The sequence below is a fragment of the Lontra canadensis genome, unplaced genomic scaffold, assembly GCF_010015895.1.
Source record: "Lontra canadensis isolate GAN:19392208 unplaced genomic scaffold, GSC_riverotter_1.0 scaffold766, whole genome shotgun sequence".
NCBI classification, from domain to species: Eukaryota; Metazoa; Chordata; class Mammalia; order Carnivora; family Mustelidae; genus Lontra; species Lontra canadensis.
The window spans coordinates 7,457-27,499 of NW_022631750.1; the positions used below are offsets into that span (position 1 = coordinate 7,457).

Genomic DNA, 20,043 nt, shown 5'->3' on the forward strand with positions numbered 1-20,043 from the left:
CCCCCCCCCCCAGTAGGATCACAGTCACAGGAGGAAGACCCCATATGGGGCTAACTCTAATGGCTGAGCGGGACCCTGCTCCTGTGTCTAGAGCTCGCACACACACAGTGGGGGCAGCCCAGGTCCAAACCCAGTGCTGCTGGGCACTCGGACACGGTGTCTTCTGTCATCTCAAACCCAGACACAGGGTCACTCCATACTCAGGTGTGAAGTCACTTGTCATCCGCAGGGAAGCCCAGCTCCCTGGTCCCCACAGTGGGATACACACACAGCTCGCCATGGCCCATACTTGCTGGATCCTCTGGGCCCAGGGCAGTTGTCCTCTGGACTTGGCTCCCCAGAGCACTCTCTCACACCTTCCCCGCTGCTGTCCACCAGGCCTCCTCAGCACCAGGATGCAGGCCTGTCCACACCCCAACCGAACAAAGCTGCAGGCTTCCCAGAGGCCAAGGGCAGCCCAGGACCAAACTTCCTCCCTACGCAATGCTGCCTGCTCCCCGCTCTCTTCTTCCCACAGGAGGCCCAGTCCAGGGAGGCAGGACCCTGAGCTCTAATTACATGTCCTGGAAAGAAATCCCAGTTTAATTTGAAGTAAAATGAGAAGCTGTGGTTGGAAATGTCCCCTAGAGAAGCCAACTGCCTGAGCTGGGACACATTTCTCTGCTGTCCCCTAGGACCAGGAAGGAAAGCACTAGGCTGAGGCCATGACGGGAGCAGGGACACTCAGGGCTTGGGGACTCTGGGTTCTCTTCGAGCAGGAAGATGTCCCTGGGGTCTGTGGGGACCTCACCCTGCCCCTGCCCTGACTGCCAGCTGGAACCAACCCCTCAGGACGAGGTGGGGGTGGGGATTCCGAGGGGGTTGGGAGGGGGGAGACAGTGACAAGAGACAGCATCCGGAAGTCAGACACAGGTGGGCTGAGATGGGGGTGCCACACTAGGGAGGGGCCAGAGGGCTTCCTGTGGGCAATCCAGCAGACCAGTGCTCCCTCCAGCTCCATCCCGTCACGGCCCCTCCTTATCCCCCAGGGTTACCAAGCCTTGGGTCCAACCCTGCACCCCAGCACCAGCCCTGCTCTCTGAGCCTGCCAGCAGCCCCTGGGGCCTCCTGCACCTTCACCTCCTCCACCCTCCTCCCAGTTCCCTGAGTCCCACTCCTCATGCCTGCCCCTCTGCTGAGGGACCTGCCCAACCCCCACGAAAGGACAAGCCTCATCCACAGGCTCCCCTGGCCTTCTGTGTCCCACCTGCAGCCTGCACGTCCCCACCCCGCGTGGCACACACCGTTTGCTCACGGTCTCCCCCAGAGAAGGCAGCCTCCGTGTCACCACCACGTCCCCAACAACTAGCGCATTTGGCAAGGACCGTCCAAGTGAGTGAGGGCACAGACGGCCAGACACTGAGTGGAGGAGGGAACGTGTGCCGAGATGGACGCCCAGGCAGAGGGGACGCTGGATGCCGGCCAAGGGAAGCCATCCTCCCTCCCTCCCCTTCATTCTCTCCCTCTCCATCTCCCCAGTCCTTGGGCACCAGCCCTGCCTGCTCACCCACCAGTCCCTCCCCCGCCTCCTGCTTAGAGGCCAATAGACACAGAGCCCAGGGTTCTGGATCCCACTTCCCCTCATCCACCTAGGACGGCTCTCCAGCACTTCCCGTCTACAGCCTCCACTTGTCCTCGCCTCTGGGACTAGTGCACAGGCCGTAGTCCTCCTCCTGCCCCTTCATCTCCCTCCGGCCACTGCCCCAGCTTTCTGCCTTGCTTTGCCACAAAACTCCCTGGAAAGAAGAGCTGCCCCCAGAGGCTCACCCCGCACCCCTCTCCGTCCCTGCGAGAGCCCCTCCCAGCCAGTCCTCGTCAAGAACCTAACGCCACGCTCACTCAGCTGCACAGCCGCCTCTTGCTTCTGTTCAAGAAGGGCTCTTCCTCCCAGAAACACCACCCACTTTCCTCTCCACACACCTCGCTGGCCAGTCCCCACCTACAGACTCGGGGCCCTGGGCTCAAATGGGCAGCTTCCCCCAGGAATCCTGTCTCGTCTTGGGCTCAGAAGACCATCAGGACCCCTGTGTCCTGCATTGGCACCTCCAGCCACAGCCTCCTGAGCGTCTAGATGGCTCACCCCTTGTCCTTCCAAACTCATCGTGGAGAACTTCTCTGAGCATCCCACACGGCAGCCTCCCAGCCCACATGCCACACTCCTTACTGCCCTTCCCCGTGGGGACTGAAGCAGGGGTTTCCGTTCACAGACTGATCTTCATGGTGCCCTACCCCAGGCACGGAGATGTAGCCAGGAAGTGGCCAGTCAAGACCGGTCCTTATGGAGCCTAGATTTAGGGCCAGGGCGGGGGGACGGCACAATGGAACCTCACACGTAAAAGAAGGGTGACAATTGAGGAAGACTGTTCACACTAAGAAGAAACCGGGTAGGGCTGCAGAGACCGTGCCCCCCGGAAAGCAGTCCACGGGGCAGAGGCTCCGTGGTCTGGTTCACCGCTGTGTCCCCAGCACCCAGCAGAGGCTCAGCAAACTTTGCATAAATAAGTGATGAGTGGTCAGCAAATGATGCCCTCAAAAGAGGGCTGCTCCAGTGACAGACGCCCGGACAAGAGGGCAGAAGACAGACTGTAGGCAGGACAGACCCTCAGCTCATTCCCGTGAAGCCAGGACTAGATGCCGGGACCCCAGTGCCAAGGGTGAACCCAGGCTTGGTTTACAGGTGAGTATCTGAGGGAAAGAAGGTTCCCTGAGGCAGGGGTGGAATCCCCATCCCAGCCTGGGGGTTCCTCCCATGACCCCCACACCAGCCTCAGGAGCACAGGGACCCCAGCGGGCCTCGAGGGACAAGTTGGGCTTCACCAAGCAACACGGCCTCCCAGCCAGAGTCCCTCCCCTCCCCGCCATGGGCCTCCAGCCCTCTGAGCACCAATTAAGTAAACCCTAATTAAAAACAACAAAGTAATGAGAAGTCCCCGGCTTCGCGGGGACTGCCGCTCGGGAGGGGCTAGATCCAGCGACTCCCTGCCCCCCACCCCCACTAGCACACACACCGAGACGGGCCAGGGGCCTCCTCCTACCACAGACACCCACGCACACACCCAGGTCCCCTCGTCCCCATGAGCTGTGAGCAGGAGCAAGAGAGCAGGTCCCCTGCGGACTCCAGGCCCACGCGGGAGCCCCTCCCCACCTGGGGTCCCCTCCCCGCCTACAGCCACCTCTGGGGACACTGTGCAGAGACAGGAGCCTGGACACCAAGCCCTCCTCCTGTAGACATGGAGAGTAGACACTCTGCATCCCAGAAGAGAGACAGAATGAGGCCGAAAAGAGAAAGTCAGCGAGAAAGACTGAAAGGGAAAGAACCAGAGACAGAGAGGACAAAGGAGAGAGAAAGGATCAGAAATACGGAGACAGGACCAGGCAAGTGGGGGAGAAGGAGGGAAGGAGGGACAGAGAGGCAGAGAGGCGGGGTTGGGGGTGGTGGACGACAGAGGGCAGGAGAGAAGTAAGGGACGATCAGGGAGAGGGAAGAGACGAGGACAGATGGAGGGATCCCCAGAGTAGGGTCAGGGGCCGGCATTAAGGTCTCAGGACCTGTGGGATCCTCTCCCTGGGGCTTCCAGGAAGATGGGTACGTTCTCTTCTCTTGCATGTCACAGGCCAAGGAGGGCAGCCCGGAGTGCTCTCCCCTCAGGAGGTCTCTCCCAGCCCTCACTGAGGGGCCAGCTTTCTGGACCCCCATCAGGACGAGCTTATCGGAAGATCAGGGGTCCTGCCACGGGGTGAGTGGGGGCTCCTCTGCCTCCCTGCCTTTACCCCGGAAGCCCAAGCCCTCAGCATCAAAGATCGCCTCCTGGTAGGCAGGGCCGAGCCCCAAGCACCCGCCACCTCAGGAACCCGTTAGTCAATTCAGCAGACACTGTCTGACCCCTCCTGGGGACCCGCCCCAAGCTAGGCTCTGGGGACGCCCTGAAAAATAAGACACCATTCCTGTCCTCAGGGACTCACACCTCAAGAGAGGGAGCAATGTAAACAGCAGCGACACTCCTGGCCACCCTCCCCAGTGCCTGCGGGGGATGGGGGTGTGGGGGGGGGGTGAGCGCCCTGCCCTCCGAGGATGGGGGGGCACGTGGATGGCTGCCAGTCTCCACAAGGCCTCAGGGGCTTTTGGTAAATGCCGCCCTAACACCACACCCGCCAGGAACAGGGAGTGCCCCTGTGTCTGCTGCTGGAACCCCACAACTCCCCGGAGAAGGCTCCCCACTCCCCTCCCTTCTTAGTCATCATGAAACATGGAATGAAAATCTGAGAGTTGTGCATAAAACCCATTCATCTGGAATTCAGAGGCACCCGTCCCATCGGTGCCGGTAAAAGGGTGGTGAGGGCCACAGGCTCCGGCCCCGAGGGAAAGCACAAGGCAAGAGGGGCCTGGGACAAGCCCAACGTCCCTCCAGGAGACACCCACCAGGTGGGAGGCCAGCCCAGCGCCAGCACAGAACTCAGGCCAAGCCATGAGCAGCTGTACAAACAGGGAAGCGGGCCCCCCGGGATAGGGCAGGCACCCCAAGAGCCTGGCCCGGGAGCCCAGAGGCTCTTCGGGGGAGTCTGTGTCTTCTCACCTGCAGGGAGCCTGTAAAGCTTGAGCCCCAGACCCAGGCTCTCACGGTCACCTCCTCCCTCCTGTGCCTTCGCCCAAACCACCTCCGCACGTGTGCTCACCCACACCAAGGCAGGTTAGGGGGTCGCTGGGCAGATAGCACAAGGATGGAGATCCTGGGCACGATCAGTCCTTGGGAAGGACGGTTCTGGGCCACAGCGGGGCCTGCTCCCTCCTCTCCGATCTGGGCTGAGCCTCTCCAGGGACACTGAGGCCCCAGGGAAGAAGAGACTGCCGTCCCTGGCCTGGGCTGGGGCCCCTGGAGCCTGGGCTGTGCAAACAGGTCCTCTGGAGCAAATTCCCCAAGCACTCCCCCGCTCCCCGCACCCAGCGCAGAAGCAGCAAGGCCTCAGCTCCGGCCCTCAGCCTGCTGGCCAGAGGAGGGGCCCGCCAGGCAGACACAGAGACTGAGACCCCGAAGGGCGAGAGCGTTCTGCCTGCACCACGGCCCCCAGCCCGTCCCCAGGTCAACCTCTAGACCTCCTGGGCGGCTTTGGGAACCCCAAAGCGGTCATGACCAGGGTCCACTTGAGGAGAAAAGTGGTGGGCAGGCCACGCTGACTGGGCACCATCCCAGAGCCAGGAACCGAGGAAATGGGCTGACAAGCTCAGGCGAGCGGGGCACCGAGCGCCTGCCGGGAGCTCCTCGGCGGGAACCAGCTGAGCCGAGGGAGAGCCTCAAGCCCCCGCCCCCACGGTATGCCCATGGCCTAGCCCACCCGTGGCTCTGCTCGGGAGCAGCTACACCTGAGCGGGAACCGGGGAGCCGCCCTTCAGCCGAGATCACCACACACAGGGCAACAGCCCAAGCCCACACGGGCTGGCAATCCCGCGTTGCCTCGCATGCACCACGGCCGGGCGTGGACGTTGCTGCCCAAGCCCCAGCCCCCCCACAAGGGCACAGCCCGCCCCGGCCGCCTACCCGGTGAGAACCACCACGAAGTCCATGACGTTCCATCCGTTCCGCAGGTAGGAGCCCTTGTGGAAGACAAAGCCCAGAGCTATGATCTTGATCCCCGCCTCAAAGCAGAAGATGCCAATGAAATAGGGCTCCGTGTCGTCCTGAGGAGAAGCGGAGAGAGGGTCGCCACCGCCCGCGAGCTCGGCAGGCCCAGGGCGGCAGCCGCACCAAACACGCCACCCCAGCTCCGCACCTCCGCTCGACTTTGCCAGCCACACTTCCCCGACCAGGCACTTCTGTCGTTTGCTCCCCTGCCCTGCTGTCCTAACAGGAAACGGGGAGGGGTCCTGGGAGGCCCTGCAGCAGGGGAAGCCCCGCTGACAGCACTTGTGGGCTGTGCAATCCACCCAGCGGCAATCCACTGCTCTAAAGGAAACAGACACGGGGTGGTCAAGGAACTGGGCTGCAGGCTCACAGTTGGTTGGAAACAGCCGTTCTCAAACCCAGAGGTGATCTGGGTCTGATCCTGGGTTCCAACCATTGCCGAAGTTGCCTGGATAAAGTCCCAGCTCCCTAGAGAGCAGCCCAGGACCCGCTTATTCATTCAGCACACATCTCGCGCTAATCACAACACACACATTCAGATCTTGGTGGGGCAACTACAGCCCAGCCTCAGGGAGACTCTGGAGGGCAAGACATCCAGCCAGGCAGCAAGGAAAGGAGCTCCAGGTGGAGGGAACAGGGTGAGCAAAGCAGTCTTGTCTCTCCACCAAGAGCATGCACTGGGGCCGGCCCCCTCTGGTGCTGAACAAGGTGGGAAACACAGGGTTCCAGAAGGAGGGTGGCCCATGGACACAGGCACAGCCAGTGTGGTCAGTGACCCAGGCATCACTCACATGGGGAAGGTGAGAGAACCTTGGTGCACAGGGGCCCCAGGGAACTGGAGCAAGGGGCTGTACTTGGAGGGTCAGCATGAGAAATAGCCTGAGCACTAACTTCAGACACCTGTGCACCAGGGCCGCTGTTGCAAAGAGCAGATGGACTGGGCAGGGGAAGGGTCTGCCCTCGGGGAGCCACCACAGGGACTGCCCTTCAGACAGCAGCTTGGCCCTGCCTGAGAGGGGCCAGGGTTGCAGGGTCCGAGGACTGGCCACCACGGGGCTACAGGGGCGGGGAGTGCCAGAGTGGCTCCCAGCAGCCGCTCTCAGCTCCCATTGAGGGCCTGTGACCTGTGCCTTCCTCCCCCAAGAAGCCTGGTCCTCAAGAGCTCTCCCCGTCTGTCCTGGTGTCCCCTCTGCCTGGGCCTTCCCAGCTGTGCATGGCAGAAGTGACCTCCCTGAGGGGCCCCATCAGCCCAGTGTCCATCATGGCTCAGCCCTGCCGTCCTGCTACCCAGATGCTGACTCATGACAGGAATAATCGCCCAGAAGCTTTAGGTCTAGTTTAGTTCTGGAGGGTCCCCTGTCCTCAAGGAAACGGGGCTGCTGACATCTGGCCCAGGAAACAGCTTGACTTGAGCAAACACATCCTAACAGAAAGCTGCTGGCCACACAAAAGAGCAGGCAAGAGCTGGGAGATGCCGTGCAGCCCCACCCCAGACTCTCTCATCACTGCTCTTCCCCCAGCCCCACTCTTGAGGAGCGGCTTGGGGAGGGTTGGGTGGAGAGACAGCCGGGGGCTTGGTGGATGGTGGAGTGGGACTGCCAGCTAGGGGTTCTGGCTACGAGCTGCTCAGGCAGGGGATGGGTGCTGGGAGCCAGAGCCCCCAGAGACAGGGAGCTGTAGAGGCCCCATCCCAGTCCAGGCTGAAAAACAAGGAAGCACCTGCATCACCTAGCCTCTTACCCCAGCAAGCCTCCTCTCCAGGCCCTGCTCTGTGTTCCAGCCTTCTCTCCACTAAGGGTCTGAAGGCCTATGTCTGCACACAGGGCTAGGGTCAGCAAGGGCTCCTCATGCCTCTAGAGCAGGCCCAAGCTGGGCACATTCTGCTTGTCTTCCCCATAGCCCCAACCCCCACCCCCAACACAAAGCAAACCTTCCCTCACCTGGAGGCAGGAGCTCAGACTTGCCCAGATGTCTGGCTGGCGCACTCAAGCCTGCTACCCAGCAGGGACAAGCCTAAGACTGACCACTGTACACCAGCCTCCCTGCCCCCCGACCCCCCACCAACTCTTGGCCCGTTTCTTTCTGGCCCTACCCCTGCCAGACTTCCCTGGAGGTATGGCCACACCCTGGGGCCTGGCAGAGTTTCCCTGCTCTCACTTTCTCTTCTCCAGCCTTCAGAACAGACGCTCACCACGAGCACAACACCAGCCTGCACAAGGGGCCCACAGGAAGCCAGCCACCCCTGTCTGGCTCCACAGGAGGCAAGAGGCACCCACAAGGACCACACCCACTCGTGTCTGGCGGCACAGCTGAGCTGCCCTCACACCCCTCCTCTCGCACAACCCAAACCCTTGGCCTGCAGAAGACTGCTCCAGGAAGCCTCCCATTCCCTGGCTGTCCACTTCCTTGCCTTCTTTTGATGCCTTGCCCAAGTGTGAGCACCCCCAAACAGCCTTCCTCTGTCTTCCCTTCTCCAGCCCTGGGCCTGTGATGGCCGGGAGGGGGATTTCAGGGCTAAGCACTGAACTGTCCCAGTAGCACTTCCTGTCTATCTCCACCAAAGTTAGGGAAAGAAACTGTGGAGAGGACCAATTGCTTGCCAGGGTACAAGGAAAGAGTGATTCTCCTCTCCATTCCCAGTGCCCCTAGGGGAGGCTGGGCTGTCTCTCAGGGACTTTAGGACCCCTAGCAGCTCTCCAGCAGGGCCTCAGACCCCCTTCTCCAGGCCCCTGCCCCTGCTCTTCTCCCTGCCCTCAGGCCTAAGAGCCTACACTGAGCCCAGACAAAGGGATCAGGTCAGGAGGAAAGACTGGGGGCTAGGGGACATAGCCTCACCTTTGAAATGAGGCTCACTGGTCCAGATCACCCTCTGCCCCTCCAGAGACCCTGCCCTGGAGTTCTGACTGTCATGTGCGACAGGGACTCCACAGGGATCTGTGGAGGTCTTGACAGGAATGGGTGAAAATGATTTAGGGGGGTGCCTGGGTGGCTCAGTGGGTTAAAGCCTCTGCCTTCGGCTCAGGTCATGGTCCCAGGGTTCTGGGATCGAGCCCCGCATCGGGCTCTCTGCTCAGCGGGGAGCCTGCTTCCTCCTCTCTCTCTGCCTGCCTCTCTGCCTACTTGTGATCTCTGTCTGTCAAATAAATAAATAAAATCTTAAACAAAAAAAAAAAAGAAAGAAAGAAAATGATTTAGGTTGTTTGGGAAGAACGCTTCCCATATGGGGGGGGGGCATGGCGAAGGGATTCCAAGGAGAGCCAGGAAAGACAACTCTGAAGGACAGGTGGACAGTCCCTAGACCCAAGACCACACCACAGGGACCAAAGACGATCCCAGCCCTGCAGGAAAGGGTGGGCAGCCAGAAAGGCGGGTGCTCCCAGACCTGACATTTCCCTGGGCCTTTACGAATGCCCCTCCCCCACCCTAGCTTTCACTTGGTTTCTTGGATCCGGCATAAGGTCGCGGAACTGAACAGCCCATCTGAGGTCCCGGGCGGCTAGCGGCCCAGGGCAGACAGCTGCTGGCTAACGCGGTCTCTCTCGGGCCACGCTTCCCATCAGCGGCGGAGCGGGCTACCCCAGTCCTCTAGCCCTGAAGGAGGTGTCAGCCGCCTAGGTTCTCTGCTCTTCCTCCGCGAAGAAGAGATCACCCAGCCGGAGGACGCTGAACTGAGCCCCAGATCCTAGCCGGCCGCGGAACCAGACAGACTGCCACCCCCCCACCCCACAGCCCCGCCCTCAGGCCCGCGCCGCCACCACACTCACCAGGCGCTCGGACATGGGCGTCTTGTCCCCGTCAGGGAGGTGCTGCTCCAGCGCCAGCACGATACAGTTGGCGATGATGGTGGCCAAGATCATGTACTCAAACGGAGTGCGTGGGTTAAGGAGCGGCCGGGAGGCGCCAAGGGGGAGGGGAGGCGAGGAGGCCGAGCCCCCAGCGCGCCGTGCCGCCGCCAGCGCCCGGCCCCCTCCGGAGGGGCTGAGACCCACCGGTCGGAAGCCCTCCCCACCCTTCCCGCCCTCCCGCCCTCCCCTCGGGGGCCGCCTCCAGGCGGAGCCTCTGCGGTCCGGGCGGCAGCCCCTCGGAGCGTCCAGGCGGCCGTCAGCACCGCGGACAGCGCCCCCGGCCCGCGCCGCGCGGCTCCCACGACCCGAGGGGCTGGAGGAAGGACCCCGCGCAGGCGCACACCCCCGCCGAGAGGCACGCAGCTACATGCACCTCCACGGGCACTCGCACCGACATATCCCCGGAGCCCCGAACGCACGCACGCGCAGCACCGGGTTCCTGTAATGCCCGCACACACGCCAGCACCTGCAGCCAGGCACGCGCCCCGGCTCGCTTCCACACGGTGCTCACACCTACACAGACGCGGATTCGCCCTCGGGTGCCCTCCAGGCGGGCCCCGCGCTCTGCACCCACACCAAGGGAGTGACGGACGAGTCCGGGGACAGGGGGCTCCGCCCAGTGTCCATCCCGCTCCCGCAGCCGCCGCCACCACGACCGCACGCGCGCGCGCGCGCGCACACACACTCAAACACACGCACACGCGGCGCGCGGAGGGTCCCGGAGCCCCGCCCCGCCCCCTCCTCGCCGAGAGCCGCGTCCCCGATCAGCCTCTCCCCAGGTCGCACCCTCCTCCCGACCCCGGGGAAGATGGCCACTGGGCGCCGCACGGGACCCGCCCCAGCCCCGGCCTCCCCCCCACCCCCCGCCACCCCCGCCCAGGCCGCCCCTCCCAGACCCGCCCCGGCGCGGACGCCGGCCGCCGCGCCGGGTCCCCGTCCCCTCGACCTCGGACGGTCCCCCGGCCCCCGCGCGGCCCGGCCCCCGGCAGGATATGGCCACTCGGTGATGCGCTTGGCGTATTTGCGGACGACGTTGTCTTCGCTGAAGACGAAGAGCGAGCGGTTGACGGTGAAGCAGTTCTGCTTGACCGGGATGGGGTTGTACAGCGCCATGGTCCGCGCGCGCTGCGCGATCGACTGCTTGTAGAGGACCCGCTGGCCCGGCTGCAGCCCCCCCGGGCCCGGGCCGCCCGGGCCGCCCGCCCCGCCGCCCCGAGCCCGCTCCCCACCGGCGCCCCCATAGCGGCTGCCCAGCTCGTCCCCGAAGCGGACCATGGCTCCCGGGCGCCGCGCGCATCCCCCGGCCCGGCGGCCCCGGCAGGGAGGGCGCGGGGCGCACCAGCCAGGCGCTCGGAGCCGAGAAGCAGCGGAGCCGCGGGACCCACACCGGACCTCGCCCGGCCCCGCCGCCGCACCCGACTCCGCCGCCCGCACCACGCCCTATAAGGGGCCGGTCACGTGGCGGCGCCCGGCCAATCTGCGCTCGCCCCGCCCGCCAGACCGCCACCCGCCCCGCCCCCAGTTGGCCGCCCCCGCCCTGTCCCCCGCGGCCGGTCCCGGCTGCCAGCGCTCTGGGCTGCGCCTCGGCCCCCCGGCCTCGGGGCTGAGCCCAGCCGGGGAGCGTGCGCCGTCCGCGCGTCCCGTCTCGTGCCCGGCCGGGCCCTGGCTGGATGCCGAACCCGGCAGGGGCGCCCGGGAGCCGGGCGGGGCTGGGAGTCCTCGACGGACCGCCGCTGAGCTGAGCGGCCCCAATGGACCCCTCCTCTGACCCCAGGAGCTGGAGACGTTACCGGCCATGCGAAGCTCCAGCCCAAACTGCGGAGAATTAGACCCTCGGCTCCCCATGCTTCTTTCCACACCTCACTCCCCTTGCTGCGGACCAGTGGCCTCCAGGATGCTGGCTCCGGGCCCTCTCCTGCCATCCTTTCAGAGTCTTGGACATCCTCACAGACCATGTTCTCAACTCCTGGGCTTGGGTTTTCAGGATGCACAGCTCTGTCCTGGGGCCCCTCAGCCCTCAGTCATATCCTAGACCTTCCTGTCAACACGCACTGAAGGGGTTCCAACATCTCAGCCGAGAGATTGCTTCGTTCCACCATCCATTCAATAACAGCTGAAGCGAGCCTGTTGTGTGCTATCCACCCATCCACCCATCCACCCATCCACCGTTCATCCATTCAGAGACTCCACTAAACCCCTGTTAGATGCCAGGCACGAGGCTCCCAGCTCTGCCTGCAGGGAGCTCACATTCTTACACAAGGAATGACAGACACTACCCCACTCCACACACACACACAATTTGTTCATTTGGGTCCTCGTGACATACAGATAAGCCTCCTGCAATCACTCCTGATGAGTGAGGGGATAAAGCCAGTGTCACATGCTGTCCCCTTCACCTGTACAGGAGAGCAGATCAACCCTGCAGGCAGCACCCGGTGGCAGTGAGTGCCATGAGAATGGAACAAGGATGGCAGGTGGCACCAAGTCGGGAAGACCTCTGTTAGGAATTCGCCTGAATGTTGTAGAGAAGTGAGACGTGCAAAGGGAGACCAGCATGGAGCGCAGAGGCCCAGGGGCAATCCGTCTGTCTGAGTGTGATGGGAAGTCAGGCAAGAGTTCTGTGCAGAGAGGTCATCATGACTCCCGTTCTGGAAGAATCCCTCTGGCTCGTGAGTGGGGAACAGACTTCGGGAGGCCCCATGGGGTGTGTCGCTCAGGATGCATTCAGATGTAAGCAACTCAAGCCGGCTCTCACCTGGTACAGTGTTAACCTCACTTACTAAAAAGGCATGAAGCGAGCCATTTCAGGAACACAAACTGTTTCCATCCTTCCTCCCTCCCATGGTCGCAATGCACACTTTTTGTCATGCTTGTCACCTTATGGCCCAACGTGGCTACCAAAGCCCAAAGCCTCCCATCTTTATACCACCAACTCAAATGAAAGAAGGGGCAGGTGTAAAAAAGACATCTTTTTTAAAGTAAACATAGAACATCCTTTTATAACAAACAAAAGGTTCCTCAGCAGCTCACCAGAAAACGTCTCTTTAAACTCCATTGGGCAGATCTGGACCACGGACCACCCCTGATTTCAAGAGGGCAGGAAAGTGGATGTACAGCAAAGGGACTAGGACTGACATTACACACTGAGGTGCCATGTAGTGACTGCAGACATAAACAGGGGTCGCTTAGCTGCAAAATGGAAGGGAAGATCACAGGGAGGCTGCCAAAAGGCCTGTCACTGGGAAAAACTGAGAGGTCTTTGACAGCAGCCCAAAGGAGAGATGGTGTCTGGTTGAGAAGTGTGATGCCCAGGGGCTCTCCCTGCAGCTGGCTGGATGGCTGGTGTTGCTTGTGAGACTTGTGAGGGAAGGAACAGACACTCTTAGATTTTTACCTGACCGTTAGTCTTCACTGGAACAGTGAGATGAGGGGAGGAGCTTGTTGAGCACAGGGTGAGGATTATGAATTTTGTATTTGACACTGAAGTGGAGATGTTGAGTAGGCAGTCGGACACTGCCAGGGAGGTGCGGACGACAGGTCACAGATGGAATACGAATCTGGAAGCTGTGCTGGACACTTCGTGTCTGCCCCCCCCCCATTCTGTCTGCCCTTCCCCGCTCTGCTCGGGGCCCCGCACTGCCCTGTGAAGACTGCATCAGCCCACTCCCTTGACATCCGGCTCTCAGCTGTACTTGGTTGACGGGGAGCACCAGTAGGCACTTGGAGGAAGAAAAGAACAAAGTCAAGGTGTGTATCCCCCCAGCTCTCTCCTGCTGGCTCACCTGGGGCTGGCCATAAGCCTCAGTCCAAGGTTCCAGCTTCTGTCAGCCCCTTCAGGTTCCTGCTCCCGCTCCTTGTTTGTGCAGGCCTGGGAGAGGTGCCAGTGCCTGGAGCTCCGAGCCCCTCGAAGTCTTGTTACACCCTGCACAGATCAAGGTCCACAGTCCCTCTGAGTGTGCCACCTGTCCAGTCGCTGCCTGAAGCAGAGTTCATCGCTGAGGGGTAAGTGGAGGCAGAGAGCAAGAGCCTGGGGTGGGGGTGGGGGTCTCAGAAGAACGAAGTGGGTGAAAAGGAGCCTGAGAAGGAGCAGGCAGTGAATTCAAGGAGGGAAGGGTCAGGAGAGTCCAGTTTCCAGGCCACAGGAAGAACATGTCAGAAAGAGGTCACACTCGTCTACCAAATACTGCTGAGCATCCGGAGAGAGGAAGGCCAACACTCAGTCCTTAGCACAGCCAGACAGAAGAACTGTTACCTGAGGACAGCAGTCTCCACACAAGAGTGAGACATAGCCCGAGTGCGATGGATTAAGAAGACGACCCACAGGAACCGCATACAGCAGGGGCACACACCCTGTGCGGTGAGTTTTTCTGCAAAGGGGTGTCAGAAAATGGTGCCGTCCAGCTACAGAGAGGTCCGGCACTTCAGGAGTTTGTGTGCTTGTTTTTTGATTTTTTTTAAAGATTTTTATTTATTTATTTGACCGAGAGAGTTCACAAGTAGGCAGAGAGGCAGGCAGATGGGGGGTGGCGAGCAGGCCCCCTTCTGAGCAGAGAGCCCGATGTGGAACTCGATCCCAGGACCCTGAGATCACGACCTGCGCCGAAGGCAGACGCTTTAACCCACTGAGCCACCCAGGAACCCCATGTGCTTGTTTTCTTAAGATGGGATGTTATTGGTCTTTATATGGGTCTTGGAAAATCTGGCGCAGCAGGACGGGGGTGCTGCCTCGTGGCAGCAAGAGGGCACAGAATGCAGGAGGATCACTGGCTGCAGCAGAGAGGAGTCCGGCCAAGGGACCGCCGGCCCGAGGGGGGATTGGTAGGTTGACTGCGGGGAGGAGGAGAACTATTCCCGCTGCTCTACTTTCTCGGTGAAAGAAGCAACAAGGTGACCCACCAAGAGGGAGAAGGGGCTTTGCAGGTCGGGAGGTGGAGGGGCAGGTGGAAATGCTCAGGGCAGGGACAAGGAAGAGAACCACTGGGGAACGTGGTGGTAGTTCTGAGCTGAGTGGGGTGCAGAGGGAAGTGTCTTTGGGAGTGAGGAAGTTAGCACGGGGCCAGGGGGCTGGAGCCTGTGACCCTTGATGGCATTTCTTCCTCCCTGGGCCCTCTCACTCAGCTGTCCCACACCCCCCTCCAGATCTCAGTGCATCCTGCTCCCCAGGCCCCTCTTTTCCTGCCAGGGCTCCCTGGCCCCTCACCCTCTGTCCTACTCACTGGCAGATGTCCCACCTTGAACCTCCAGGGCATGCCCCTGAGGCTCCAGCTCTACTGAAGTTCGCGCTGGACAGACTGGTGTCATCACAGTCCCCCCGAGGAACTCTTCAGGAGTCGCTGTGTTGGTACTGCCCCAGGCTTGGCGACAGCGTTGTCATCGGGCTCCACTGTACCTAGAAGGCCAGCACCTCCCAGCATCTTCTACAGATGTTCCTCCCCTTCTCCCTGCCCAGCGGCACGGAGATACAGTTGACACAGACACTGAACAGTGTGACGATTGGACACGTGTGTATATCAGCCGTGATTACATGGTCAGGTGAGTTCACATGTCCATCACTGCACACGGTTCCTTTTCCTTTTGTTGTGGTAAGAAGGCTTCATTAAGATAACTGGAAGTTTATACGTTTTGACCAACATGTCCCCATTTCCCCCCCTCCCAGCCCTTGGCGCCACCATCCTGCTCTGTTTCTGTGAGTTCAGACTTTCCAGAGGCCACGTGTCAGTGAGATGGTACGGCACCTGTCTTTCTCCATCTGGCGTGCTTCGTTCAGCTTGATGCCCTCGAGGATCACCCACATTGTCACGGGTGGCAGGATTTCCTTCCTTTTCATGACTGGACTCAGACATTTCTCCGCACGTATGTCTCACATCTCATCTCATCTCTCCATTCACCTGTAAATAGAGACGGACGCTTATTCCCATGTCCTGGCCATTGTGCATAAAGCTGCAGTGAGCATGGGGTGCAGACATCTTTCTAAGATCCCAGTTTCATTTCCTTAATTATCTACCTAGAAGTGGGATCACTGGGTCATTTGCCAGCACTGTTTTTAATTTGGGGACATCCGTGCTGTCTTCCATGGTTGCACCAGTTTGCGTTTCCACCAGCAGGGCACGAGGGCTCCCCTTCTTCTGCACCCCTCGACACCTGATGTCTCCTGTCTGTTGGGCCCTTGCCATCTTAATAGATGGGACCGCTGCTGGTGCTTTCAATCTGCGTTCTTCTGACGGTTCGTGGTGCTGGGGACCTTTTCATGTACTTGTTGGCTATTTGTATATCTTCTTTGGGAAAATGTCTGTTCAGGTCCTTTGCCCATTTTAAAATTGGATTATTTGGGTTTTCTTGCTTTTGAGTTATACAGTATTTTATATTGACCCCTTATCAGATATTTTCTCCCACTTTGTAAGTTGCCCTTCCATTTTGTTGGTTTCTTTTGCTGTGCAGTTTTTTATTTTTTTATTAAAGATTTTTTTTAAAGATTTTTATTTGTTTGACAGAGAGAGAGACAGTGAGAGAGGGAATATAAGCAGGGGGAGTAGGAGAAGGAGACGCAGGCTCCCTGCAGGTCTTGATCCTAGGACCCCGGGATCATGACTTGAGCCAAAGGCAGGTGCCCAACCGACCGAGCCCCCCAGACATCCCAGATTATTTTATCTATGTCTATGAAAAATGTCATTGGAATTTTGATAGAAATTGCATTTAATTTACAGACGGCTTTGGGTAGAATGAACATTTTGACAATATTGACTCTTCTGACCCATGAACACAGGGTGTGTGTGTGTGTCTGTGTCTATGCGCACAGTGGGGTGTCTTTTCATTTATTTGCATCTTCCTCAATATCCTATAGTTTTCAATGTACAGATCTTTCATCTCCTTGGTTAAATTTATTCCTAAGTGTCTCGTGGTTTTGATGTGAATGTACATGAGATGACCCCCTTCTAGACACCTGTATGTGTTGGGTTCCCATATGGGGACTGGAGAAGGGGGAACTAAGAGGAATTTTATTTGTTTTGTATGAATTAATATTTTTTAAGTAATAAAGGTAAATAGAATGGGAAGCCAAGACTCCTGCACCTCCAACTTATCTGCACCCCTCAGTCTTCAAACACGGGGCCACCCCTTTCTGATTTAGTGCCCCCACTAAATTTTGATGATTTTGCATGCCCCCACCCGCTCTTGGCACCCTTCCCAATTGTCCCCATATTGCTATTTACTTTTTTTTTTTTAAGATTTTATTTATTTGTCAGAGGGAGAGAGAGAGATCATGCACACAAGCAGGCAGAGAGGCAGGCAGAGGCAGAGAGAGAAGCAGGCTTCCCACCCAAGCAAGGAGCCCGATGCAGGACTCGATCCCAGGACCCTGGGATCATGACCTGAGCTGAAGGCAGTGGATTAACCAACTGAGCCACCCAGGCGTCCCTCTATTTACTTTTTAAAATCAAACAAGAAGTACATGCAAATGATAAAATATGCACAAGGTTGAAATAACCCACAAACCAGCTTAGGAAATAGACCCAGGATACCCCAGGAAGCCCCTGTGTGCCCCCCAACTTGCACTTCCCACAGAGGCCACTGCTTGCTGGACTTCATGCTAACGCTTCTCTCCCCCCATGTCCCTGCACAGCCTCTGCATCGCTCTCCATGCTGCTGATAGAGCTGAGCTGTACACACACCCTCTGCGACTCTATTCCCACTCGAATATGTTTTCTACTATTTCAAGGAATTCTCCGATAAACATCTAGTATAGTTCTCCTGGTATATGGAAAAGAAGCTCCGGGAGACCCAAATCGAGCAAAGGGATTGTGAAGCCATGGGACAGGATCAGCCTCGTTGGGTACCCCTAGATTAGTGCCCAGAGGGTCCGACTAATGCTCCTTCAGCATCCCCCCAACACTCAGGTATTATTAGGACAATATGTCTATCCAGTGGGCATTTCTAATATCTCAGTATGGCTTTTACCCTGCATTTCCTTGGTTATCCATCCAGTTGGGCAGCTTCTCCTGTATTCATCACGCATCCACAACTCCCCGTGATCAAACACCCTTCAAATCTTCATCTTCGATGAGGTCACCTTTCTCCGTATTGACTTGCCGAAGTCCTTCCATGTTCTTGTATGAGCCTGTCAGGTGTAAGTGTTGGAAAGCCTTCTCTCACTCGTGATACAGATGTACTCCTTATAACCTAAATCTACCCAGTTTTTCCTTTATGTTTTGGGATTTTTGAATCATAAGAAATTCTTCCTCAATTTTCTGTTGTGAAGATACTCTCTTGGAATGTTATTTTAGAATGTCAAGAGTACGCTTTCCTATATTCTTTCCTAAAATTTATACATTTGCTTCTTGCATTTTAAACCACATTCAACGGATCTTTCTGTACGCTGTAAGGAAGGAATCTACTTTAATTTTTTATATAATTGAATTGTCAGAACACCATTGGTTGGAAGGCACTCTTTCCCCCCTTCAAAGCCAGCTTCTTCCTATAGCAGAGTTGTGTGTATGTGTGGGTCTGACCCTCAGGTTCTCAGTTCCCCTCACACGATGGCTCTGTCTCTGGGCCAGCACCATACTGTATTAATGTATAAAACCTACCTGGGTTTTCTCCTGCAGGAGAATTTTTGCTATTCTTGCTACTCTTTTGTCTATGTAATTTTTAGAATCAAACTTGTCAGTGTATACAAACAAACACAATGGGCTTTTGACAGGAATTGCATAGACTCAAAAGATTGGTGGGGGGAGTGCCTGGGTGGCGCAGTGCGTTGTGTCCGACTCTTGGTTTTGGCTCAGGTCATGATCTCAGGATCATAAGACGCAACCCCACATGGGGCTCCACGATGGACATGGGTCTGCTTGGGCTTCTCCCTCTCCTCTGTCCCTCCCACTCCCCAACTCCTTTCCTTCATGCACTTAAAAAAAATAAGTAAAAGGATCAATATGGGGAAAATAAACATCCTTGTGATACTGAGACTCTCAATGCATGAGCAAAATACGTATCTTCATTTATCTGAGCGGTCTTTAATTATTTCAAAAAGCTTTATCATTTTCTCCATAAATTAGGTCCTGCATTTATATGAGCTTTATTCTGCCGTGCTTTACATTTTTATGCTATAATAAAAGATTCCATTTTTAAAGTCACATTTTCTGTTGCTCATATTTGGAAATGCAGCTTTCTTTGTATAAGCAACACTGCTAAGTTTTCTGCTTAATTCTAAACATTTATTGTTAGATTTATTTTCTATGTATATAAAATTTAAAAAATAAGTTCATTTCTCCTTTTCCAATTCTTGTATCTTGTGTTTCTTTTTCTTATCTTCCCGTACCAGCTGGTACAATGATGTTCCAAAATGTGACAGTGGGCACACTGGCTCATTCCCCATCCTAAAATACTCTCAACCTTTCACCAGGAAGCATGTTTGCTAAGTCCCTTATGAAAAGTAGGTGCCTTCACCAGATCAGGAAATTCTCCTCTAGTCTTAATTTCAAGGAGTTTTATCATGAATAGATGAATCTTACCAAATGCCTTTCTGCGTTAGCACAGTCCTCTGAGTTTTCTCCTGTATGCTGAGACAGTGGTTCACAGTAATTGATTTCCTGGAGGGAAACCATCCTCTCCATCCCAGGGTAGATCAGACTTGGTCGTGACTGATTATTGTCTTGAGGTGCTAGTGAGATTTGGTTTACTAACAACTGGTCTGGAGTTTCCACTGCTGGTCTCTGAACGACATCACCCTGCAGTTTCCCTCTTGCCCCCATTCCTACCAGAGTCTGGTATCAAGGTTATGCTGTCCTTTGAGTTGGGGAACATTTCTATAGAGAATTTGTACTTTGAAAATTCAGTGGAGCTCAATGGCTCGGGATGATGTTTTGTGATTTTATTTTTTAAGATTTATTTATTTATTTGACAGAGAGAGATCACAAGTAGGCAGAGAGGCAGGTAGAGGGAGAGGGGGAAGCAGGCTCCCCGCTGAGCAGAGAACCCGATGTGGGGCTCGATCCCAGGGCCCTGAGATCATGACCTGAGCCGAAGGCAGAGGCTTAACACACTGAGCCACCCAGGTACCCCTTCTTTGTGATTTTAATTATTGATCCTCTATCTTTAAAGGTTATGAGTGTTCAGATTTTCTATCTCCTCTTGGGTCAGTTTGATTCAGCTCTATTTTTCTAGAAATGTACTAGCCCAAAGTTCTTCATATCATCCTTTTTATCTATGTTGTTCCTATGGCTGTGTTTGCTTTTAAGTCCTTATTATTACTTATGAATTTTCCTCTCTCCTGCTCTCAACCTTTCCGGAGGTTTGCTATTTTTATTAATCTTGTCAAAGAACCAATTTTTGGCTTTACTGATTGCCTCTATCATGTGTGTGTTCTTCTGTTTCATTACTCTCTCTTCTTTATATTTCCTCTCCTATCCTTTGCTTTGGGCTTATTCAATTCTTCCAGTGGATGATTAGCAATTAATTTTCGGCCTTTCTTAAAAGAAACAGACACAGGACATTATTACTATTATTTTAAACAGTTGTGGTTGCCACAAAAACAGGAATCCTCAAACTGC

At 57.0% G+C, this 20,043-nt stretch overlaps 1 protein-coding gene across 1 annotated transcript; it reads right to left on the reverse strand.

Annotated features, from left to right (window-relative positions):
* Positions 1 to 5,569: 5,569 nt before the first annotated feature.
* LOC116863255 (voltage-dependent N-type calcium channel subunit alpha-1B-like) lies at positions 5,570 to 11,347 on the reverse strand. Its single transcript, XM_032850742.1, has 4 exons — positions 11,039 to 11,347; positions 10,497 to 10,942; positions 9,422 to 9,527; positions 5,570 to 5,713 (listed from the first exon to the last, which is right to left on the reverse strand). Exons 1-4 carry the CDS (start codon positions 11,345 to 11,347, stop codon positions 5,570 to 5,572), a joined length of 1,005 nt encoding a protein of 334 aa, XP_032706633.1.
* Between the last annotated feature and the right edge of the window lie 8,696 nt (positions 11,348 to 20,043).

What these genes read in the sequence shown, in the direction of transcription:
- LOC116863255 (XM_032850742.1), bottom strand. Translation starts at nt 11,347, where the DNA reads ATGGGGAGCCGAGGGTCTAATTCTCCGCAGTTTGGGCTGGAGCTTCGC. An exon ending in GACCGGCCGCGGGGGACAGG is followed by an intron (nt 10,943 to 11,038) that starts GCGGGGGCGGCC and finishes GGCCCCTTATAG; the next exon opens with GGCGTGGTGCGGGCGGCGGA. An exon ending in CGCCCATGTCCGAGCGCCTG is followed by an intron (nt 5,714 to 9,421) that starts GTGAGTGTGGTG and finishes GCTTCTCCTCAG; the next exon opens with GACGACACGGAGCCCTATTT.